This window comes from Pelecanus crispus, chromosome 5 (genome assembly GCF_030463565.1).
Source record: "Pelecanus crispus isolate bPelCri1 chromosome 5, bPelCri1.pri, whole genome shotgun sequence".
Taxonomy (NCBI): domain Eukaryota; kingdom Metazoa; phylum Chordata; class Aves; order Pelecaniformes; family Pelecanidae; genus Pelecanus; species Pelecanus crispus.
Window position 1 is genome coordinate 80,417,434 of NC_134647.1, and position 25,881 is coordinate 80,443,314.

Below are 25,881 nucleotides of genomic sequence, written 5' to 3' on the forward strand. Positions count from 1 at the left end.
TCATGATCTTCTGGGTAAAGCAGACTATTCCTCTAGCCCCTTGTTTCCGAACAGCGGGACCCCCCGCTTCTGTTCAGCTAAATTCCACCCCCTGTTCCCTAGCAGAACAGCTGCTGCAAGGTTTCAACATTTGACGCTGAGGAAAAGGCTTCGGCGAGCGAGTCTCCTCCTGCGGCAGCGCGAGGAGCTGCTGGTGGCTTGGCCGGAGTCAGGCTGTGCAGTCCGCAGAGCGTTTCGACTTCTCTTTGAGCTTTCTTCTTTGTATATGTTTCCGTAGCCAGACTCATAGCTCTGTGTGTGTACGGATGACAGATGTGTTTATATTGCTTTATAGGTGGAGCAGTGTGTAGAATTACGTTTTGCCAGATGAATGCGAAATGCTGAAGTTGACTTTCAACACGCTTAGCTCCAACAAAATACCGTTTAAAAGTTGTTCCAACGTACAGAATTCCATTTTCCATGACAAAATCTTAAGTGCCTATTGTACTGCTGAAAGTAAGGTGCTTAAAATGAGAAAACAGGATATACTGAAAGTCAAATGCACTGTATCAGGAAAAGAGAGGGAAACTCTGTTCCTTCCCCTATTACTAATAGTAACACTTCTTTTTTTTTTCTTTTCCATATTTTTGAGCCTGACCCAGTGCAATTTTCCCAAGTGACAGTTTGCTCTCCGTGATATAAACCTGCTAAGGATTTTTGCACATAAGCTTTGAAGAAAGTACTTCTTAAGTCTATAAGCACTGTGCCTGTAGCCTGACACTTGTCACCTTTTTATTTATCTTAAGAAGTGAGCAACAATTGTCAAAAGGTGCACTACAGATTATAAGGACAGCTTTGACAAGCCCAGAGGAAAAATGATACTGGTTTAATGCTTTGGGGGTTTCGGAAGACTGTGGAACACAAACTGTCATGAAGCCAACTTAATATAACTGTTTCCTTTATACTCTAAGGATTCACAAGGGACTTCACTGCTAGCATACAGGAAATAAAGTCTGTTGTGCTAGAACAAGACTTTGTTTCTTACAATTTAGAAAACTACACAAAGTTTCCTTACAGGAAATGTTACAATTCATACAAATTCCCGTATTTATTTGTAGACGAAAATTGCCATTCACATAGCAGGAAAGCTAGATGAAAACAGAGACGGCGTAGACTTAGGGCCATTATGGGGTATTGGTGAACAGACCTCCATGATGGCAATAAATACAACTCCACAAAAATGTACTTAAATGTCAAGATATTTTTATTATTGTCTCCTTTTCCAGTACCAGCCTAATTTCTTAACAGGGATCCTTGAAAATAAATTGCTACATGAATGCATTTCTTCAGTGAGGAGCTTGCAGAATTTATTTTAGGTAAAGCGTGTCTTCCGTCGTTATACTATTCGACCAAGATACACTGACTTGGGATATTTTTCCTTTAGATCAGGCCACTGAACAATGAAGTGATCTGAAAAGTAGTAAAGAATCTTTCCAGACAAGGATAAAGTTTCCACGCGGCAGATGCTCTCTACATACACAATGGTTGCTCTCTTTATTCCTACAAGCGCAAGAAGAAGAGCAGATATACAGATAGGAATACATGTTCCTGGTCCATTGCACAATATCTAAAAGAGATGAAACATTTCACAAAAGTAAAACGTGAGTTTTATTCATACGGTAAAGAATTAAAAGTGTGTATATTCATATAACATTACATTTACAAAAAAAAAAAAATTATTTCCAAAGATAAAAAACAGAAGAGGCAAGTGAATATGAAAAAAAAAAAAGGGTAGGGAATGGGGCAAACAAAAGACATTGTTTCAAAGTAGCTACCAAAAAAGATCATCTTTCTTTACATGTCAAGGAGGAGAAGAGCTCTGAGATGGCACAGTTAATTTCAATGAAGGAAGCAGAATTCCTTGACTCATGGGTATATAACTAAAACAGCTTCCAAGCTCAGTCACAGCTTTGTGTTGTATCAACCATGAGATTTGTGCACAGATTAAGGCATAATAAGGCCAAAGAAGTTTAATTAGGATTACTAAGCCTGGGATCCAGTTATAAACCTCTTGAACTTCGGTCTTAAGTTACATGCTGTATGCTGTTTTAATCTTGAAATTTTAGGGTATCAACAGCCACAAACTTAAGTCAGCAAAACACTTAAGAGCTCAGCAAAAATGTGCTGATGAATTAAGACCTTCACCAGAATCTACTAGCTGATACGCATGACTGGATTTTTTTTTTTCTCCTTTCAATAAACACTAGTACATAGAAACAAGCATAGAGAAGGAAGGTGTTTTGGTAAATACATGTCATGTCCTTGTAGCAGAGGATCTCAAATTCACTTATAAATGTTAACAGCAAAAGGAAGTGCTCTTCCAATTTTAGACATTGGCAAACTGAAAAACAGATTGCTTAAAAGTAAAAGGTTTAAACCAGGGTATGTTAGGCACTCTACTTGGGTATCAAAATTGATTTCAGGCAAGGAATTTCTTACTAAATTTAACTACTGCCATGTAATCGGCACTTTTCTGCACAGCTGGGGGTTACGTGGAAATAAAGAGTTCTTTTATAAAATCATGGCCCTATATCCTATAAACTCACATTTTTTTGTTCCAAGTTCACCAGCTTGTGAAAGATATTATATTGGTGGGGGGGAAAAAATATCAGAGTTTCTGTTTTGAGGCTGTAGCAAGCATTTCAGAATGTTTCCTTCCCTGCTTCGTGGCACGATCCCACTGATAAACTGGCTAACAGCACCTTGCCTCAGTTAAAAGCAGCAGCAGCTTTGGTGCTATTGAGTTCCCAACTCTCTCCCCTATACTTTTATTTGCCTGTAAGATGGCCCCAGAAATCTAGCTTGGGGATGTGATGCCCAAAACGCAGTGTTTTCTTATCAGAATCAGCAGAATGTAATACTGTATGCAAAATTATTCTGATTTTATTGTTGATCTTGAACTATTTATTCATGACTTGCTGACATTTTCTGAAAGACCCTTACAAGCAACATGCTGTATGCTGTTTTAATCTTGAAATTTTAGGGTATCAACAGCCACAAATACTCGTATAAGGAGCATTACACTGCAACAAGAAGAATTACACTGCAACAGTGTCATTCTTTTATATTAGCAGTCACATAGCTAAGAAGCAAAGAAGCGGAACACATCAACTTTGCGTACTAGATTTTTGAACTCAGAGCGCTATACTACGGTTTCAAACCTCCTGCTGAACCTGATTTCAAGTAAATCCATGCTGGGACTTAAAAACCTACTCTACGATCTGCTGAGAATGAAGATCTGGTTTTTATACATTTGGCTCGGCAAGCGAGGACGTAAGCCAACCACACATGCTGCCTTTTAGCACTTCAAAGAAACTTTTCCATACCTGTGAACTACACCGGGCATTTTGCCCTCTTTCTTGACAAGTTTCATTAATTTGCACTGACGGTGATTGTGCTACTGGTACGTGGCTACGGATATCTAAATTAAGGCATGTTTAGGTATCTCTATTTGTAATAACGTTTCTTACTGTTGTGTAAACATAGGCATAGGAAACAACTTGGAGTGTTCTCCTGTGTTTGCAGGCAAAACCCACCAGTGTCCCTGCTGCAGAATCTGGTCCGTTTCAGACAAGTGCATAAGAAGCAGTCCAAAACAGTCCAAAAAAAGTGATTTACTACTTTTTTTTCTGAGTCGAATATTCAGTCTGACTACTAATTTCACATTCAAAATTCAGCTTTAAGCGAACACCGAAAAACGTGCACCACTTCTAAACAGAAACTCCACTTTCCCTTCCCTTGAGTAGAGCTACCCGGAGTACAAATATTGTACTCTTCATTGCTCCCCAAGCCCTTTTTCTGCTGCATTACAGTCCTCTCCCCTGTCCTGTCCTCAGCGTCTTCCATTTCGATGTCTCTCTGTACTCTACCCAGCCCTCTGAGATGTCTCCCACCCATCCTCTCTTCCCTGGTTTTCTTCGTGATCTCCGGTATTCATCTCCCCCTGCATCCCTATTCCCAGGCGCCCTTCCACGTGTCTTCCTTCTGGACCCGTACTGGCTCTGCGCTCTTTTAGCCTCCAACTACTATGAAAGCTCAGCCCAGTTGTCTAAAGCAAGGAGAGAGTTTCACATCAGTCCCTTACATTCCACAGCCTGACACAAAAACCCACCGATCGCAGATATGATTGAGGTCAGGTAGACATCCTATCCTAACATTCTCCTCAGCCCGGAGGTTGAGAATGGTAGAACAGGTTTTATAAAAAGCTGAATTATTACAGTCATGGTCTTTATCAAGCCACGGTGCCATACACTTCACCCTGCTTCCCCCCTTTATTAAACTTGGCTAGCAGCTCCAGTCTTTTTGGCATTTGGTATTCTTGTGTCTAGATGCACACACAAAGGCAAATGCTAGAATGAATTCCAAACTAAGAGTATTCACAAAAGATGACGTAATGAAATAATAGTAAATGGGCCTATTTGTGACTCTATATGAAGCTCTAAAGGCCACACAGAGTTGCTGTTATTACTTTGCTGAGGTGCAAACCAGAAAAGCAATAATCAAAATTAAAATCGTAATAAAATACCTTTACTGTAGCCAGGTTTTGATACAATGCGCTCAATTTATACCTTCTACTGACTATTCATAACTTGTAAGCTGCTTCTCAGATGCCCTTTGATTCATGGAAAAGTACTTGCATGCAGGAAAAAGGATCAGGAAAATTATGGACTAGGCATCTCCAAAAAGCACGATCTGATCATAACTCATGTCCTCTGCTCTTTCCCCTTCCACATGAACCAGTTCAAACAAGACAAAGCAGATGTGGCTCTACAACATCTCTGTATGCAAAATGGCCATAAAATATTCGGACTATAGATGCTCCTATTCTAAAATGCTTGGGTTTAGGAATTGTCCTCTGAAAGAGACTCTGGTATAAACCTGCTGAAGCCAACAGACAAATAGATCGCTATCTGCATTTGGGGTCGTGATCTGTAAGCGAGAACTATTAATCAACCTTTCTGATCATTAAAAATTAACCTTCGTTTAACCTTCAGTGCGTGTCTAGAGACATGTCGTACCTACAACTGGGGCAGTTGCTCACGCGTTGGAGTGGCAATTCCCCTCCAAAAATGTGGTCTGACCAGTCCTACTCACTCCCTCTGACACCGTCAGCAGGAAGGCAGACCAGCGTTCCTGCTGCTTGGAATCCAACGTCATACACTCACCAAGGGATACGGGGGAAACTTCTCAGAAAACAAGTAGGCACGTTGTAAAGAAGAGGAGGTGTTGTGGAATCTGTAGGCTAGAAATGCTGCTGTTCAGCTCCTGCCAGTACACGAACTTGCTGATGGCGGAAAGGAACCGAATCATTGACAGCCTGCCTTAAACGTGTAGGAGGAGACGAGCTGTCCTACTAGTGAATTTCAAAACACTGTTCAAAAGTAAATTTTGGAGAAGGATTGATGTCTTCCACCTTAAAAAGGCCAAGGCTTTTGTTTTTCCCCTCCAGCAGAATACAAGTATCTCTCGGGGAATCCAGCAGCAATCATTAGTGTGCCGTGGAGAAGAAGCAGGCATCTATTGGGCAAGAAAGGCCCAGGGCCTCTACAAGGTCAGGGTAAGTGTTTCCCAATATCTATTTACATTAGCTACAAGGCTGCCTGAAGAATATTTGCGTTGCATGAGACACGTCTCCGAAGATCTCTAGTTTATTTGGTTCAGCCTTCCTCGGTGAGGCAGCAGAAAGGGGGAAAGAAGGGGCCAAAGACAATTTTTGTGTCACCTTTGCGACCTCTTGAGCTGCAACTGCCCAAGGACTTTCTTGGTCCCTGGCCTATCCGACTTTGCTGCCAACAAGCTGGAAGCGATCGTGCCAGAAGGCAGTGCTGCAGGTCTCGCTACACCATTTCCATTTGCCTCTAATGCAAAGAAATGTCCAGCTGACTGTTGAAATGGATCACCGGCTGCCTGGCTTCACAGCTAGGCCTATAAACTAAATCCTACGTACTAAAATCCTCTACCAACTCAACGTAACCAGACTTTTAGACAGTACAATAAACTAATCAATCTATACATTAAGGGAAGTTTAAAAGTAAAGGATCAGAATTCACCATTCATACTTAGCAACTCCGTAACTAATTTCATATGAATCTCTTTTCATATGAAAATGGAATAGTTCTTGCCTTTCTACAGCTGTTGAAAGAAAACAAGCTAAGCCAGCAGTCTGGCACTCTGGGAACACTGGCACATGGCACCACTGCTGATAAAAGCTGCTTTAGAGCTGGTGAATGCAGCACTGTAGCAGAGTGACATTTACCAGCTAAAACACTCCAAGTGTAGCTCACAGCTTCACTGGGATTAAATGTCAGGCCACCGGTTAAAACAAAAATGAGTAAAGCAGAAAACTTCCAGTTTTTCTCAGAAGTATGTAGACATACATTGGCTGTATACCTTTAATGAACAAGTGTTTGAGTGCTGCTTATGTTCCCAAATTATAACAATCAAAGGGAGGACAACAACTTTTGTAGAAAGTGGAAAACTAATGTGAGATTTGCTTTGCATAAGAAATTGTCAACATCTGCTGATCTCCTTAATGACTTCCACAGAGATTGGCCTTTGCCACCTGGGCAAGAGCAGAAAAACTGCCCAGCTTTCTGGGGCTGGGCAGGCTTATGGTGTGGGAGTGTTGGTTGCTGCTGTGGGGTGATGCACATGTGTGAACCAAGGCTGTGATGCTTGCCGGCTATGGAGCTACCTCCAGGAGCATGTTTAGGATGTTGCTTGGGCCTCCTTAGTCCTGGTAATGCTCCCTTCCCCATGGTGCTAAACAACTGGGGATAAGAGTAAGGGAAGAGATGGTGGTGATGGAGAACTACTGAAAGAGGCAAAGGCAAGTGGAGCGGCACAAATCTGACCCAAGCTGGGTTAACTGCATGATCTCTGTATATCTATGCAAGTAAACAGACCTACTTTTTAACAATGTAGGGGGAAAAAAAACCCAATTAGGTATTTTCTGCTTCTTGGGAACCCACATGGGTCTAAAAGCAGTAATCTATTAATAGCTTTATTTTGTTTGTGGTTTTGCTGGACTGCTAAAACTCAGCTTTTGTTGATAAATCCTTCATTTCAATGGCTATTTAACATTCAGGAACAAAAACTAACTGTTCAGCCTGTTAAGATATGAAAGCCCAGAAAACATCCCTGAAGTTTGTCAGAAAAGCCAAGGAAATTTGAATAACTGTTCCTGATATTTTAAGGAAGGCAAGGGAAAAGGAAAGGGGATAAAAAAAGAAGAAAGCATAGAAGAGAGGATGTGGGAAACCAGTTTGACTTACAATTGAAAGGAAGTTAGCACAGAAGAAAAAGGAGTTTTAAAACATGAGTGTACTGCTATACCCTCATAGAAGAGACTTAAGAAAAAAGCTTGACTGCTTACAAATAAGGCTTCATTTAAAAACAAACAAACGTAAACCAAATCCCTTAATTCTATCAAGAAAAAGGAAGAGCATAGACCAATCTCACTCAGCTCTGATGGACAACTTAGACCATCTACAGATCTGGCAAAACTCCTCAGTAAAAGGTATTTTCAGCAGAAAGTTCCTTGATTTGGACCAAGTTTGACAAGTTTCCACCTTGCTAGGCTAAGTGAATTCTGGCTTTGGAATGAGGTTTTCAAAGGTCAGCAAGGAAATTCACCAATTAGAGAAAGCAGCTAAAGGGATCGTAGTCTGTGCATTATATATTTTTATTTTCATTGCATGTTCTTAGTTGATGACAGACACCCAAATGTGGTGGTGTTGGTACCTGGACTTACATCACGAAAAAAAAGTGCCATAGCAAGTTAGAATACATGGAAACCTTACAAAAAAATCAGCTTTAAGAAATTCTAGAAGCAATAGCAGACAAAAATAATAAGCCTTTCACAAAGGTAGCAGAAGTAAAAATAAACACAATTCCATGACATACAAATACAGAAAACTAACAGGGAGCAGAAGACGCTGTCTTGACACAAAGAAAGCCTCCTTCATGAACCTACAAATCTGACTGCAGAATAACCTGAAGGATCTTTCAGAAACAAGGGAAATGGAGCAGAGAATGATTCCAGTGATGGGGAACCTGAACAGTCACATTTAGTGAAAGCTGAGTAGAGGTCCTTGGACACTGAAAGGAAAACTAAAAGAAAAACCATAACAACATACTCATTTTTCTGTCGGGGCTGGTTTGGGGCTCCTGCATTCATCAGGTAGGAGCTAGGAGGTTTTGACATTTCAGGAGTTTATTGCCTTTTATGTTTTCAGTGTAATAAATGTTTTTGTTTCTGTTTTTTGTTTTGCGGACTCACCACAGGATTTGGGGCACAGCACTTACTTTCTCTCACATCAGTATTTTCTACTTTAACACTAGGAAAACAACAATTTGCTCCTCACAGAGGATACATCGTGATTCCTGTATATCCTTCTCAATGAAGATCTCCAGGTATGGAGAGTATTGTTTTTATTAGCATGTGTTTTGATTTAGTAGCATACTCTGAGAATAAGATAAAATGTACGTGCTATTTTCCTTTGAATAGAATTATTTTTGTAGCATGTTCAGACATAGCAGGCCATAGCATTAAGAATCCATTTCTGCTAGCAACTTTGATGGCAACTTAAGCCTGGATGGCAAACAGAGAAAAATTGTTACTTTTTTCATAAATGAGTAACTCTAAAAGGTTTGAAGAGATATATTGTTCGTCTACATGGAGGTAATGTAGTTATGATAGAAATAAGATCTCTTCTAGGGAATATAAATCTATTTACTAATCAGAAAAACAAGAGAAATCTGAGAATTTAAGAGAGAAATGGATTTCTCCTTAGCTCAAATACTTAAGTGTGTGGGAGGGAGTGTCCTCATTAAACCTTTTGCTAGTCTGGCTCTTCAGCATGTCTGAAAATTCAAGTTTTGAACCTTGAGGAAAACTAGCTTAGAATTTTTAATATTTTTTAAGGTTTAATAAAAGCAGGAACCTTTTCCAAGAATTCTGTATTACTGCTATTGGTGGGGAGAAAGAAGAATTTCAGGTTCTGTTTGAACAATATAAAGGTCATTAAACTACCTACTGGCTTATTCTTTTTGAATAGTGAAGATCTTATCCAGTTCACTTCCCTCCACAACCTGAAAATAAAACCAGCTAAAATTTCACACCCTATTTGCTGTTTGAAAGTGCCTGCGGAATGCAGGCTAGGACAAAAAAAAAAAAAAATCTAGATGTGTAGTCTGATGTAAATCAGGTAATTAGGGTAGAATTGAATTATACCTAGGTACACTTTCATTTTCTATTCTCCAAATCACTTGAATCATCAGGGGTGCAAAAAGATAGTTATAGTGTTCTATAGCTTGTGCTATAGAACAGCTTGTGCTCAGGCTGGTCAGCACCTATAGCTTGTGGCGTTGCCATGAAAACCTTTCTAGTCCACTTCTGCACATCTTGTTGCTATGGTTCCTGTTGTTATTATCATACAGCACACGCAGTAGGTGAGGTGCTCCTCAAAACGAGCAGAGACATGTGTGGTCCTACCGGCAGGTTACCTAACTAGGATAAATAAGATCAGTGAATGCCAGGATGGGGAAGAGAGAAGTGGAAGAGCAAGGACTTAAATTAGGACACTGTGGAGTTGGGTTTCTAATGTGCACTACTTTTTTCTGAGTATTATTTTCACCATGGAATGAAATATATTGGAAAGCATCACCAACTCCCTCATTTCTCCAGCTCTCACTTTATAAAAGCTTGGGGAGAGGGAGACAAAAATCCTATCTAGTGGATTTTCCTATGGGAGGAATGGAGAGGTTCCACAAAACCACTAGGAACAAGACTCAACAAGAGGATTTAATTGCAACAGCACTAGGCATTGTCACTTCTGCCTTCTAGGCACTTAGTGGCCTGACCCAGAGGTACCAGCCCCGTGTCTTTAGGGGCAAGAGACAAGGGAAGGGGCCCAGCTGATGTGCTTTGGATCCGCATCCACATGCAAAGTAGCGAGAGAAGCTCCTACTTTCCGGATCTCGGCAGAGCTCAGAAGTTCAGCTATGCACGTGGCTATTTGACGCTGCAAAGACTTAAACAGCTCAGGCCTGTTTCTGGCTATGCCTAGGGGCTCCTCTGATGAAAAGAAAGATAACTGGGGTCATTAAGAGCCTCAGAAGTTAGGCAACAGCTTAGTGAGAAAAGTTTGAGAATCTAGATTTGGGGACACAAAGAAATATGCAGGCTTGATTTCTCCTTTTTTTTTCTTTTTTTTTCTTTTTCCTGGTGAAGCTAACCTTAGGCACCCTACTTAACTGCCCCTGTATTTCAGGTGAAAGGTGGCAGGTCCATCATCAGGATTAAAAGGTCTTTGGAGTGGTAGTTTCCATCCATATGTATGATGCTTCCGCAGGTATGCGGAAGCAGAATGGGACATGCGAGCTCAGCATACACGCCAGCCTAGCTGCCAGATGTAAAATGAGAAACATAGAAGCAATCAACTGAAAATAATAATAAATGACAGGTGTGAAAGTGGTATTAATGCTCAGATCTATCGGAATGTTAGTGTTGGCTATTAAAACACTAAATGAATACCCAGACTGGCAGTGGGACCAACCAAACATCATCTCTGCCAGAAGTTTGTGTCAAGAAACAGTGGCACCAGTGAGTCTTGTGAGAAACTGTGGGAGATGGATAGAAGGTTGGTTAAAAAAGAACGAGATTACCAAGGCAGATGCAGACTGGAGAATAAACCAACTCCCGACCTACACTACCATGGAGTGGGTCTGTGGTTTATTGCTGCTGATAAATTAGGAGGAAGTAAAGGAAATTTGACTTGATGTGGATGAAAAAGTTGGTCATAAAACAATTCAGTAAAAGGCTTTTGCCAAGTAAGTGAAATGGTAGTTAAACTACATCTGTAGCTACAAGCACTAGGTACTAGCTGGCTTTCAGCAAGCTGTTGTTGTTCTAAGTGTCACCTTTGCTGAGTCTGAACCTGACTAAAGCCTCTTGGTCAGAGCACCATGAGAAATACCATCTAACCTTTTAGAGCCTACTTAAAAATAAGGGCTTATCTCATTTCCTGATATCAAAAAAAATACTGCTTATTATAGTAGCCTGCTTCTACTCAAAAGGAAAGGAGAAATGAAATCCAAAGATTGTTAAATATAACCATACATATTACTAATAATGGCCTAAAATGCACCTTTAATTGCAAATCTCAATGTGTCTTTCATTCATCAAGCATTCATTTAACTAGAACTTGAAAGCGGTATTTTAGGTTAGCTAAAACTGCTATCTTATATGTATATAAACATCTTTGAGGCTACTGCCTAGGCACTGCCGTTGGTACAGCAAGAATCTGCAGCAAATACCTGCCTGAAATGTCTTTACAGCGCAAAACCTAGAGGTGTTAGCAATCTGTACCTGCATACCAGTGGCCTGGTTCAGTGGTCAGATTTAGCGAGACTGTTTGCTTGAAACCACGCTTTGTAGCATATGTGGAAGTGTGACCAGGGCGTTCACTATGTTCATAATGCACCTGATAGCTGGTGAGTTAAGACTGATCCGTCTTTAGTTTAAACTCTGCTTAAATCTAAGCTGAGATCTCAGTTTAAGGAAGAAATTTTTTACCTTGAGGGTGGTGAGGCAGTGGCACAGGTTGCCCAGAGAGGCGGTGGAGGCCCCATCCCTGGCACCATCCCAGGCCAGGTTGGACGGGGCTCTGAGCACCCTGGGCTGGTTAAAGCTGTCCCTGGCACTGCAGGGGCTGGGCTGGGTGATCCCTAAAGGTCCCTTCCAACCCAGAGCATTCCGTGATTCTGTGATTCATCTTTACTGCTACTTCTACCCTCCCTCCGAAATGTCGTGTCTATAGGCACATCTACCTGGCACTTGCAGAAAGAGCAGAGCTACGACCTAGCTTTAAACTGACTGATTTGAATAGCTTTGGACATTTATCTGCGCTCAGCGGAGGGTAATTCTACGCTGTGGCTGCAAGGTAGCTGTACGCAGTGCACAAGGTAGAGGAGGGGTGAGGAAGACTCATATTTTCATTAATGCTGAGAAGTTAAACGCAAATTTGTGTTTGCTTAACTTGCTTTCTTTTTAGACTATGCAATTTGTATCGCCGATGGTCTTAATCCGATCTGCTTACTCTTGCCTCTTCTGACTGTTTTGATCCCGGAAGAACAATAGTAGATCAGACACACTGTAAAATCAATGTGGTCCAAAAGAATTATAAATAGCGGGGAAAGATTCAGTGTACAAAAAAACCCGCACAAGATAGTCTTACGACTGCATTATACAAAGTTCACTTGTTATGAAGTGAATAGAGAAAAAATGCCACCACCCAGATTTTGTAGCTTTCCACAAAGTTCTAGTAAGAGCCGCAATATAAGGGACAATAACTTATTATTCATCATAGGGATTTGTTAAAGTGCTATGAACTTAAGACATTTTGGGCAGGGCACAAAGAATGGAAAATCTTAGCTAAATGAAATAATGATCTCCTTTCATAGAGCTTACTGTGCGAACACTTCTGTAACAACTCTAGAAGCTTGTTGCAGTGAATTTAACCGGTCGGGGGGACTAGGCATGTGTGATGGGATATGCAGTCATAAAAGAATCGGTGGACTGCTAGAAGCATGATCATCTGTGCAGGTTTCAGGCTTCTAGAAAGAAGTTTTAAGAAGGAGAGACCCATTCTGACAGCTGGTGGGGAGGGAGACGGCAGAGCTTGTTGTACTTGCTGTGCAAATGTAAACTTCTTACTACAGACTTCCCACGGGAAGGAGGCCCTAATGGGCAGGGACTGCTGCCTTTGCCTGATTTAACCCAGGCTTTTCCAAATAGCAGTGATCTGAAAATATCTGTTTATCTCGGGCTCTGTAGAGCACTGAGTTAGTAGGAACTGCTGAGAAGTGTCCCCAGAAAAGCAAAAGTCTGGTCCTAAGGGTCCAGGATGCACAATCCGCGAATGAATGGAGCTTTACGCAGCATTTCTGCACAATTCTAGGTGAAATTTAATTACATTAAAGGAGAGCAAATCACTGACCCGATTACATAGCCCATCTATGGCTGAAAACAAGGACTGGATGCAATCTCTGTACGGCCTTCTGCTGTGTGGTGCACGCGTATCCTGTGTGTTCAGTTTGCACGTCAGGTACGCCAGAATGCCTGGAATAACCACGACCCAGCCAAAGGGCTAGATCACCTGAAGACCTGGTTTCAGGGTTGGCAAACTGGCCCAGAGATGACAAGGAAAATAGTTCTGTAGGCAGCAAGAGAGCTGAAGACTGGTTTCCTCTGAACTTGTACCTACTGACTGACTGCAAGCGTATTATAGGAAGGCTGTTAACACTAGTTTATTCCTTCTTAGACATCAAATAATCTACGTAAGATCCAGTAATTTTCTCCATCTTTGGCAAAAATCTCTGTGCAGCTTGTCTAATTTTCTGTAGCTGTCTTAGAAGGATTTGCATCTTTCCCTAGGTGGTAGATCTTCTAACATCTTATTCTGGTTTTATGTTTCTTCTCAGCCTTTCACTCAGTGAAGGCAATAAAAGTCTCTCTTCTCTGACCAGCTGCCTGTTTTCATGGTAGGAATTTGCAGTCTTTGAGGCTATGACTGCATATTAAATCTGGCTGCAACTGATGAATGGTTTTAAAAGCTTTCTGGGAGAAGGAAGGTGTAGGCAGAGTGTGCTGGCACAAGCCTTGCTTTCCTGGAATTGTAGGCCTCTGCATAGGAAGCTCTCTAAGGTTGACATGTTGTAAAAACCGGGCAGCATAGATGCTCCTGCAGAACAGTCTGAAACAGTCTGACACCTATATTTCTATAATTCTTGGCTACAGGAACGCAAGCCGATCACCACTTCTGACATCTTAGTCTTGACACTTGGTTTAATATCTCTAACGGGACTTTACCTTGCAGAGCGCAGATGTTCATAACTCAGAAATGGGCCCCTTAGGGATGATCTCAAACCAAACAACTAAGCTAACTTTCACATTTCTTAAACTCTCTGGGGGCCCATTTCAAGTGTGGGTCAAGTCCTGCAAGACAGCAAAGGTCTCCTGGACGTTGTTCCATTCTTTCTGAACTCACTATCTTGAAGAAGGGTTAGATGGAACTGCTTTCTCATGCAAAGTAAACTAAGAAGCTTTGCCAGAGGATCAGTGTGAGATACAAAAGGGACACAGTGCTCATGTAAATAAGCACATATAAAGTAACTCCTGTGCAGCTAGGTTTGCTGTTTCCCCTTAACAGCTATTTTGGCTCCACAGACAGGCTAGTTATGCCAACCTAAGCCTATCTGCTCCAAATCTTGCCTTTGTGCACCTAATGGTTTCAGGCTCCCTTTGCAGTACTTCTCTTGTCCTGCATTCCTTAAACTCCAACATTTCTGCTTTTCTCTAGCTTTTGGGTGTCTGGAGAAGACTTCAGTCATTCCTTCAAACATGCACATGTTTCTGACAAGCATAAATTAGCGAGTGTAGGGATCTGGAGATCACTCATGTCCAAATGACTTAGTGTCTTTCCCTCCTGCAGTTAAACAAAACCAGTTGCCTAGACTGAAAATGTACAGTACCGTAAGCTCTACTGTTTACAAAGCGCTCAGCATGATGTAATACTGTGCTTGTTTCTAAACTTGGGTGTTGATTTCCGTGCCAAAAGTTATAGATGAGTCCTGTAAACGCCAGCATTTGTCCCACCCTTTCTAGTTCTTTAAGCTACTAAGCATTACATTTTGCCAAGAGTAGGGGGAGTTGCAAGTCACCACAAATATTTTCTTCCAAAGGCAATTCAGTATTACCAGTTGCTTCACTTACCACACAGAATCCTTTCACTGGCAACATGAGGCACTTTAATCCCTGAATCACTCTCCTATGATAAGTGTTTTAAAATCTTTACAGCTCTCTGACTTACTATTTTACAGAATTCTTAAACTAAGACATGCATACAAGTAGAAGGATGCAAGCAGCTTTCAAGTGCTATAAGATTTGGCACAACCCCAGAGGTGCTTCTGCAGTACCAGCTGCTATTGTAGTTGATGATGGTACCCGGCAAAAAAATATTTGGGAACTCCCTCCCCTCCAGCCCTTCTCTAATCATGGATAAGGACTTTTTGGACAGCATTTTGAGTCAGTGGTTCCCTTAAACACTACAAAGGGCTTAAAGGCTTTACTAAACTGTATCCTTAATTTTACAAGGACAAGTGTTTTTCAAAAGCATTAGGCTTTTGACAGCTTATCACAGTTTATCAACTCCATTAATTCTAATTTTCTACTAATTCTACGTGTAAATCCCACTGTCACTTTAAATTCCTCTTGTAAACAGAGAAACCATGGAATTAGATTAGTAACTTCCTGCTCTTCTCCTATGATGTGTTCTGTTGACACTTTTGGTAATATATTAAGCTACACAGCGAGGTTTTCCAGTCAATTTCTTTTGCAATAAGAAGTTAAAAAAAGTATATACTTTAACCAAAACCAGTGGTGTAGCAAAGTGATTCCTAAATATTTGTTACTCACGTCTGCTTTGTGTAAACATCCCTCTACTATTCCCCACCCCCCAAGTTAAAATCACTGTAAAAAGAATAGTATGCCATCTCCCTCCCTCCCTCCCAACTTTATCTCCCGTTTTCAGAATAGGCTTGAAAAACAAGAACTGCAAAAAGCTACTTCTGTTGTTCTGCACACTAAACTGCCCTGAAAACTCCAGCAAGCGAGTAGCTTTTGATCTGATAGGAACTGACCAGTACTATTGAAGCCAAGGAGATCAAACTATTCACAGCAGCTTCTATAAACATTCAAAACATCACAAATATATCTGAGCCTCTTTAGAATTAGCCATACGGTTCACAGTGAGAGCTAAAAAAGGTCTGCTCACCAATATCCTCTGTGGGTGTAGGTATATGATGCTACTAAATTATGAAAAATATCCTGTAACTGCACAAGTTTTTACAGGTTTCATTAAAATATTTAAAACCCCATAAAATATTAATTCGAAATTCTGCTAAAATAATGCTTTTTTTTAAAAACCTCAGGTTTGGATAACTGACTCCTTAATGCAACAACTCTAGCAAAAAGCCAGCTTTAACCAAAATTTCTCTTAAAGAATTGTAGGACCTAAACCTGGGAGTCTAGTGCACAACCTTTTGAGTCTTGCATTAACACAAAACTTTATTGATCAGATATCTCTTTTAGTTCTATAATCTGATGACCCTGAATGCTTCTGACTTGATTAAGTGTGTGGAATATTTTAAAATAAATGTTGTAACTAGCATGAGAGTGCAGTTTTGTGAACAGCTTGAAAAAGTTAGTGAAGTGCCGAGGAGCTGCCACTTCAGCAGTGATGTTTTTTTGCCATTAGACGAGATAATTAACGTCGGTCAGCCAAAGACTAAATAAATATGCATGTAGCTGAAAAGTCCACGTAAGCACGAGAACTGAATCTGTATATATTTCTGCTGGTCTGAACCTGCCTGTTCCAGACTGGTCATACCATTTCAGGAGCAAGAGCAGCCAACAGGATAACCAGGCTTTCAGGCACAGTTTGTGCTGTTGCAATCCTGAGGAGATATTATCAAGAGCCTGCAACCTTGTTTGTGCTAGCTCCACCAGCATTAACAAGGGAGTGACACACTCTCTGATGTTACCTGCAGACTTTGAGAGGGGAAACTGGTATTTGCTACTCAATTCACCAGCAGTGCAACTCGTTTTCTCTGTCTTGGTCTATTGCTGTGATATCTCTTTCAGCTTTAATTTTATATTCAAAAATAAGTTTCCCTGTGAACTATAAATCTAAGCATACATATGAGATACAGTCTTGATATTCCAAATGCTTTTACGATGCAGATTAGCAAGTTCCCAATAAATTAAAATTTACTTTACCTACCAAATCTGGTTTCCGTTTGTAGGTCAAAGGAAGGGAATAAAGTATGGAGTACAGGGTTGTTACCACAGAGGAGGTCCAAGACTGTCTAACCTCACGGCTTCTGGGAATGCAATCAAGGGTGAACTGGAAGAGAAGGCAATAAGCTGAATTGTTATTCTTCTAAGAATGTTGTTGCTCCTTTTATGGAGTTATTAGATCTGTCTGTGCCAACTTTTTTTTTTAATATCTAATTTGCAAATGTTTGGGTATGAAATCTTTTCTTAGATGCCTTATTCAGCGTTGTGCTTAGTGCTCCTGGCCATGAAGTAAGACGAAATACTAGAACTATATATCTATGTTTTTAATCTCTTCGAATTTTACTTTAAAACATTCCTAACTTAATAAACAATTCGGTTAGAGCAGCTTCACCCGCAGTATGTTAACGTAGTGCCCCACCTCGTGGTCACTGAGACACAAGTCTAGCTCTGATTAGATAGAATCCAAACACGATGACTCTTCTGCCTCTTAGAATCATAGAATCATAGAATAGTTTAGGTTGGAAAAGACCTTTAAGATCATCCAGTCCAACCATTAACCTAACATTACCAAGTCCACACTAAACCAATCAAGGACAGAGTCATAATTTCATGTTTCCTGGCTCTTGCCTGTTTAAATTCTTTGTGGACTTACGCTGCGGAAAACGTAACAACTTTTCTCGGTTAATGTCCGGTGCATGCTATTAAAAATGTAACAGCAAATATCACTATCCTTTACATCAGTTACTCAATGAGTATTCAAAAGATATGCAAGATGCATATTCAAAATGCAAAATACTTGCGTAAAGAAACAGGAAGGAACATCTTATCATTACATAAAAAAAGAAGTTTAAGAAATAATTTTCTTTGTTCTTTCCCTAGGAAAAAGTAGAGGTTATCCACTGTGTGTAAAAGGTATCAAATTAATAAAACACAGATGTTTTCTGTTTGTCTTGGAACACTGTAAGCAGTTAACAGGAGTTAGGCTTCCCGCACTCTCTGCGGATGGCTTTCACCTTGATGCAGAGGAGCTACACCTAAGAACTATTGCTACATCAGAAGGCAGCCCTGATGCCAATGAAATTTTTGACTGTTTAAATGAAAGACAAATATAACGGCTGCAGTGCGCTGTTCATTGGTGTTGACGTTGTTTAGATCTGGACAATGGTCACTACCTGGCTTCATATGGGACACCAGATCGCTACCACTCTGGCAGAACTTGTATCGGGAGTGAGAGACTCTAAATATCATTATAAATACTGAAAATTTGCCCAGTTACTTCAAATATGACAATTAGCAATGCTATAGCTTAGCGCTAGTGATCTGTGACCAGGAAAGATTATGTTGCCAATAGCTGTACTACAAATTTGTTGCCAATACAAACTACAAATCAGTCTTGAATAGCGATAACTAGGACTTTTTTAATATATAAGGTGGAAAGAATAAGAAAAAAAAAACACTTCTAAATGGAGAATATTAAGTTAATCTTCTTGACTGAAATTATCCTGTTTCATTGTCATAAGGTTCTTCAGTTGCGGTGATGCTGGCAGGCATTAACAGATGTTACAAACTGCTTGTTTTATGTTTTATTTGCAGGTGTCGAAACTCCGATTACATTAGTCTGACAACAGCATATGGAAAAATAAACATGCCCCCTGCTCCCCATTCAACAGGATTCTGGTTATCACTACCTGTCTATTTCTTAAAGCTTTGGAAGAGATCAGGTGATAAAAAGAAATGCCGTTAAGTGGAGTTTAGACCCTTGCATAGTATTCAGTCCTGCAAGAAATATGTGTATGATAAGGAAGTTTTAGGTAGATCAGGTTGCAGTGGAACTATTTATTCAGGATGCTCCTTTCAATGTAAGAATGGTGTTAAACAACATTTGCCAAAAACCTGTATGTGATTTTCTTCATCGTAAAAAAAACTGATTTCAGCAACACTTGGCAGGGACCCCAAACAGTATCCAAGTAGAAATTTATTGGTAGACTTCAAGTAAAGATCAAACTGATTTTATCTATGCTCTTCAAAAAAAATGCTCGAAACTTTGCACATTGGTGCCTATGTCGTATGTTAGGACTTCAGCCCACATATCAATCAACACTTAAATATTAAGCTGAGAAACAAACCCAGATTTTTGTTTGTTTCTTTGTTTAAAAGCTACTGCCAGATGTTTCTGCAATCCCAGCCTCTCATCGGATGGAGTGCCGTTAGTATTCCAGACAAAGGTACCTCCTGCATCTTTTGCTGGAAAACCACGTAGCATGTCTGATACCAGAAACAGACAAATTGCTCCCCTATCTTCTGTGGTGTCATATTGTTGCATTTATTTTTCCTTACATCTTCAGTGGAGTCAGAAACCTTTTTGTTATTTGAAGACAAATGTTCCAAATTGGCAATTCTGTAAAGGTTGACTGGGTATTGCAATTTCAAAACCGGTGATGTAGTCCTTTACCTAGTTAATATTGTTGTTTTGCAAGCATGCAAGGAAAAGTAGGTGGAAAATTGCCACTGCCGTGAATTATTATAATATGCTCAATTGAATATACTGCAACGCTTGCAAAGAAACCGGGTTTACGTAGTTCTTTTTCCTGCTGAGGAATGAGATTTTTTAGCATGATATCTCTCATGAAACATAAAATGGAAAAGAGCATGTGGTCAGATGAGCGTTATGTGCTCATAGGAGGTTCCTGGAGTGCGTGGAAGAGAACTTCCTGACGCAGCTGGTGAGCGAGCCAAGTAGGGCAGGCGCCCCGTTGGACCTGTTGTTTGTGAACAGAGAAGGACTTGTGGGTGATGTGATGGTTGGAGGCCACCTTGGCCACAGCAATCATGAAATGACAGAGTTTTTGATTCTCGGAGAGGGAGGGGGGTCAGCGGAACAGCTGCCTTGGACTTCTGGAGGGCAGAGCTTGGCCTGTTTAGGAGCCTGGTTGACGGAGTCCCTTGGGATGCAGTCCTGAAGGGCAAAGGAGCCCAGGAAGGCTGGACATTCTTCAAGAAGGCAGTCTTAAAGGCGCAGGAGCAGGCCGTCCCCATGTGCCGAAAGATGAGCCGGCGGGGAAGACCACTGGCCTGGCTGAACAGAGAGCTTTGGCTGGAACTCAGGCAAAAAAGGAGAGTTTATAACCTTTGGAAGAAGGGGCAGGCAACTCAGGAGCGCCACAAGAATGTCGTGAGGCTATGCAGGGAGCAAATTAGAAGGGCCAAAGCCCAGCTAGAACTTAACCTGGCTACTGCAGTAAAAGATAATAAAAAATGTTTCTATAAATACATTAACAAAAGAAGGGCTAAGGAGAATCTCCATCCTTTATTGGATGCGGGGGGGAAACATAGTGACGAGGGAAAGGCTGAGGTACTTACTGCTGCCTTTGCCTCAGTCTTTAAGACCAGTTGTTCTTGGGGTGCCCAGCCCCCTGAGCTGGAAGGGAGGGTTGGGGAGCAGAATGAAGCCCCCATAATCCAAGGGGAAATGGTGAGTGACCTGCCACACCACTTAGACTCTCACAAGTCTATGGGTCTGGATGGAATCCACCCAAGGGTACTGAGGGAGCTGGCAGAAGGGTTCACCACTTTCAATACTTCATCAGCAGTCCTGGCTAACCGGGGAGGTCCCAGTTGACTGCAGGTTAGCAAATGTGACACCCTCCTACAACGGAGGAGGATCCAGGGAACTATAGGCCTGTCAGTCTGACCTCGGTGCTGGGGAAGGTTATGGAGCGGTTCATCTTGAGTACACGGCACGTACAGGACAACCAGGTGATCAGGCCCAGTCAGCATGGGTTTATGACAGGCAGGTCCTGCTTGACCAACCTGATCTTCTTCTATGACAAGGTGACCAGCTTAGTGGATGAGGGAAAGGCTGTGGATGTTGTCTACCTAGACTTTAGTAAACCCTTTTACACTGTTTTCCCACAGCATTCTCCTGGAGAAACTGGCTGCTCATGGCTTGGACGGGCGTACTCTTTGCTGGGTAAAAAACTGGCCGGATGGCCGGGCCCAAAGAGTTGTGGTGAATGGAGTTAAATCCAGCTGGCGGCCGGTCACAAGCGGTGTTCCCCAGGGCTCAGTACTGGGGCCAGTTCTGTTTAATATCTTTATCAAGGATCTGGATGAGGGGATCGAGTGCACCCTCAGTAAATTTGCAGATGACACCAAACTGGGTGGGAGTGTCGATCTGCTGGAGGGTAGGATGGCCCTGCAGAGGGACCTGGACAGGCTGGACCGATGGGCCGAGGCCAACGGTATGAGGTTCAACAAGGCCAAGTGCTGGGTCCTGCACTTGGGTCACAACAACCCCACACAACGCTGCAGGCTTGGAGACGAGTGGCTGGAAGGCTGCCCAGTGGAAAAGGACCCGGGGACATTGGTCAACAGCCGGCTGAACATGAGCCAGCAGTGTGCCTAGGTGGCCAGGAAGGCCAACAGCATCCTGGCTTGTATCAGGAATGCTGTGGCCAGCAGGAGCAGGGAGGTGATTGTCCCCCTGTGCTCGGCGCTGGTGAGGCCGCACCTGGAATGCTGTGTCCAGTTTTGGGCCCCTCACTACAAGAAGGACATTGGGGTGCTGGAGCGTGTCCAGAGAAGGGCAACGGAGCTGGGGAAGGGTCTGGAGCACAGGGCTGGTGGGGAGCGGCTGAGGGAGCTGGGGGTGTTCAGCCTGGAGAAGAGGAGGCTGAGGGGAGACCTTATCGCTCTCTACAGCTGCCTGACAGGAGGGGGCAGGGAGGGGGGTGTTGGGCTCTTCTCCCAAGTAACAAGTGATAGAACGAGACAAAATGGGCTCAAGCTGCATCAGGGGAGGTTTAGATTGGACACTAGGAAATATTTCTTCACTGAGAGGATTGTCAAGCACTGGAACAGGCTGCCCAGGGAAGCGGTTGAGTCCCCATCCCTGGAGGTATTTAAAAGATGTGTAGCTGTGGTGCTTAGGGACATGGTTTGGTGGTGGACTTGGGACTGCTAAGTTAATGGTTGGACTTGATGATCTCAAAGGTCTTTTCCAACCTAAACAATTCTATGATTCTATTCTATGTAAAGCTTAGTTAATCTGGTTGCTTATCTTGCACATGATAAATGGGGGTATAAGATCCAGCGAAGAATTCATGTTCTTCAGTCAACAAATCTAAGCTGTCTTTCTACTGCTAGAGTAGGTCAGCAGGAGCTGAAGCAGGTTCTCTGTGCTGAGAGCATAAGGTTCCCTGAGTAACAGCTCTGGGGGCATCCACGTAGAATAGTTGTGGTTACAGGCTGGCGGCAACAGAGAACAAAGGGGCAAGTGAAAGCAGGACCAGAGACTTTTCATAGGAGGCATTTTGGATTTTTTTTCTTTTTTCCCCTGAGACTTAGCGGGTACAGGTGCAGCATTTTGCTTCTTGTAAGCAAGATGCTCATTCTGGCTTCCTTTCCCTCTTCCTGAATACTGTAGCTTTTAGACCTGGGCTAGACCATGGATCAAAAAGAAGAATTGGTTATATTTGTGGGTTTTTACATCGGAATTTTTTAAATGTGTACACTGATTTTCTCTTAGGTCATTATTGTAATCTGTCTTGTGTCCAGTCCTTAGTTCTGGAAAAATTTACTTCCTTGACAAGATGAGGAAGGGAATGACATTGAATGAGTTGAAGCATTCAGGCTTTTCCCTTTAATTTGTTCAAAGCTGCAAGAAGCTACTAACACATGATTTTTAAATGCCTGATGATCTCCAGCATCCCCAGTGCCAAAACACTTACTACTTGAAAGCACACTCTGAAAGTTAGCAAATACATGTTATAGGCACACGACCTTTACTTTCCAAAATTTATCTTCCATTTTCACTCTAAATATTTTTGCTCAGTGGAAGAGGAATGGCCAAAGGAAAATGAGCATCTGTTATCCAGACAGCAAACTTGGAAGCAGCCAAAAATGTTTCTCTGGCTTTCAGTGTTGAAGGAAAATATAACTACATGATCTCTTAGCAGTTGGAGAGGGTACGAAAGGGAAGCTGCTTCACAAAACTACGTGAACTAGTGGAAAACTGCATAATCCTTTAATACCCATAATATGTATTTTTAAGAAATTTAATAATTTAGGGTTGGACATTTTTCAGATGAGTATGACTGTGTGAATGACTAATTAGCAAACAAGATTTCTGTAAACAGGAAGTACCTCCGGTCACTTTACTAAACTTTCATCCTTGGTGCACAATGAGAGAAGAGACTGCCACGCTCCATTTTGAAATGTCATCCCCACTTGATTCAGCAGCTTGTGGTAGGCAAGGAACTTTCGTTTTCCAAGGTGAAAGTGGGGTAAACAAACTTAAAAATGTCATTCCTAAGTGAGCCTGTTGCTCACCTTAGCAGCAGTTGTTTTACATTAAAAGGGTTTATTCTGAAAACCATTGGTACCGAGTCCTACAATCTTTTGTCCCAGTAGCGCTACTGAAGACAACGGAAATATCAGAAGTGCACCGTATGAAATCAATACCATGTAAATAATTTACTGTGTGTTGTACAACTTGCTCAAAAGGACTGATTTTCGTAGTTAGAACATTCATTTCCATTGTACTTATTCCAATTTCTAAATCAAAATATAATCTTTCTACTCATTTCACTGGGTATCAGATCACACTTTAAGTCACCAGGGAGTCATCTGTTAATCATACAGCAAACTAGTTCAAAGCAAGCAAATGTTTGCTAAAAAGATAAACAAAATACTTTCATGATTTTTTCACGATTTTTAGGAGTTGAGCATTTGCTCAGGTCATCAAACAAAACTATCTGACATTAAGAGGCATCGCATACTTCTAAAACTTGTGTAACTAATGCTCAATTTTAAAATCCAACCAAAACACAGTCTAGAAACATGCAAAAGTAATACAATTTCAATTAAGTTTTCTTAGATGAAACATTTTTAGATATAATTTCTTTCAAAAAAAATACATGGTGTCACTGAGGGAAATGCCAAACTAAAAAATAAAAGGAAAAAAACCCCACCATATTTCTGCCCCAGTATTTTTATAGCTATAAATAACACTTTGATGGCTAGCTGGTTTACAAAATTAAGAGATTTATTTTCAGCATGCTTTTCTTGAGCAAGAGATAGCCTTCTTTGTATGGCCACTTCCACTACAAGTATGTTCCCTCATTGCTTTAAATGGATTAACATGTTAACAGGAGGTAAAGACTGTTTTAAGAGAAAGTAAGGAAGGTGGTAGTGAAAACTGGTAGCAAGAATGGCATTTGCTATTTTTAGGTATATTTACTTTGCATTTTCAGTGTCCCTCTAGCACAGCATTAATTAATAGTGTTTATTTAGTTCACTTTTAGAAACGTAAAACCCAATATGTACAGAATGGCACCTTTAGCTGAACTGTAGTGCAAGTGATTATCAATACCTAGAAAATCAAAAGCACCTGCTGATCTTAAAAATACCCTTTTGAAGAATCGCTTCCAAACTGGCTTGAAATAGAACATCATGAAGATCATTTTAGCTTACAAGGGCATATTTAACAAGTTACCTGTGAATCGGGGAATGATTCAGACCTTTTTTGTTCAAAAGAACGTATTTTAGCTTCACTCATCTTATCCGAGTCTGCAAAAACATAGTGTCTGGGGGAGTATGACTCCGACAAACAGCTAAGTAACCTCAGGATTTCTGTCGTGTGCCCACCTGTAAAAACAAAATAAACTGCAGTTAAAGATGTGAAAAATCTTGTAACTTTTGATTTCTTTAGCCGAATCAGTCACTTTTCCTTTTAAAACTTATGAGTGCTAATACTATCAGTGACACTCTTCTGAGAGTCGGGGATTCAACCAAAGGATGCTTGAGACCGTTTAAGTAACACGAAGACAATCCAGCTCCCACTGAAGCTGCGCGGATGGAAGTTTTTCAGTGAAACGGGATCGAACCAGGATCACCCAGCAGTACGACGCTGGTGTCTAACGTCCCGTACATGATGCAAAACCAAGCGGGCAGAGAGCTACGCTCTAGTCCCTGCTCAGAAGCCAAACCATGCTGCGGCCGTCGCAACGGAGCTGGATGGGACTCGGCTCAGAGCTGGGCCATCCAGCCACCAAGCCAGGAAACATGAAATTATTCCTCTCCCCTTAACTGGTTTAGTGTGGACTTGGCAGCGTTAGGTCAATGGTTGGACTGGGTGGTCTTCAAGGGCTTTCCCAACCTCAACGATTCCATGATCCTGTGATTCTACGAAACGCAGGCGCCGCCTGAGGAAAGGTTCAGAGACCCAACTGTCAGGCGCGGAAACGGGCGAAAATGCCCCAGAGACAGACGAAGCTTAGCGGTTACTCAAATCAAGAGCTACAAAAGCTAAAGACCGCCTGCGGGAACACCCGGCCGCGGCCTGCCCTGCCCCGGGCTGCCGCCACCGCGACTACAACTCCCGGCATGCACCGGGACGCGCCGCCGAGCGCGGCGCCGGCCCTGGCCCCGCGCTGCATGCCGGGAGCCGTAGTTCCCGGGGTGCCCGCGGCCGGTGCTTTGCGGCGCGACCCGCTCCCGCTGCCGGGCAGCCCCTACTCACCGGAGCCGGCCACTACCAGGAGCCTGAGCGGAGGTGTCCGCCGGCCGCGGCGCCTCCTCGCCAGGAGCGCCAAGGGGACGAGGAGGAGGAGGAGGAGGAGGAGAAAGGCGGCCGGCAGCAGGGGCTCCATGGCGCCGCGGAAGCAGGCGGTAGCGCCTCCCGGCCTACGGCAGCCGGCGGGGCTCAAACCTCCCCGCGGCCCAAGGGCCGGGGCGGGCGGCGGGCGCTGAGGGGCCGGGGCGGCGGGGGGAAGGGGGCCGGGGCCGCCGCCCTGCTCTCGGCGCGGGTGGGCGCAGGCCGCGCCGAGGGGCTCGGGGCGTGTTGGCGGCCCCGCGGCCTGGGGCGCGTCGCGAAGGCAGCAAGGCCGGGCCTGCCCTCGCCTTCCAGCAGGGCTGTCCTTTATCCCCACGGGCGGCAGCAGCGGGCCCTCAGCCGCTCATCGGCCGAGCCCCTGCAGCTC

At 42.5% G+C, this 25,881-nt stretch overlaps 1 protein-coding gene across 1 annotated transcript; it reads right to left on the reverse strand.

The window, feature by feature from the left end:
• Positions 1–1,348: 1,348 nt before the first annotated feature.
• ALG14 (ALG14 UDP-N-acetylglucosaminyltransferase subunit) lies at positions 1,349–25,551 on the reverse strand. The gene is made up of 4 exons (XM_075711443.1): positions 25,422–25,551; positions 24,396–24,547; positions 16,884–17,006; positions 1,349–1,606 (listed from the first exon to the last, which is right to left on the reverse strand). The coding sequence occupies exons 1-4, from the start codon at positions 25,549–25,551 to the stop codon at positions 1,376–1,378; spliced, it is 636 nt and encodes a 211-aa protein (XP_075567558.1). The 3' UTR covers positions 1,349–1,375.
• Positions 25,552–25,881: the final 330 nt, after the last annotated feature.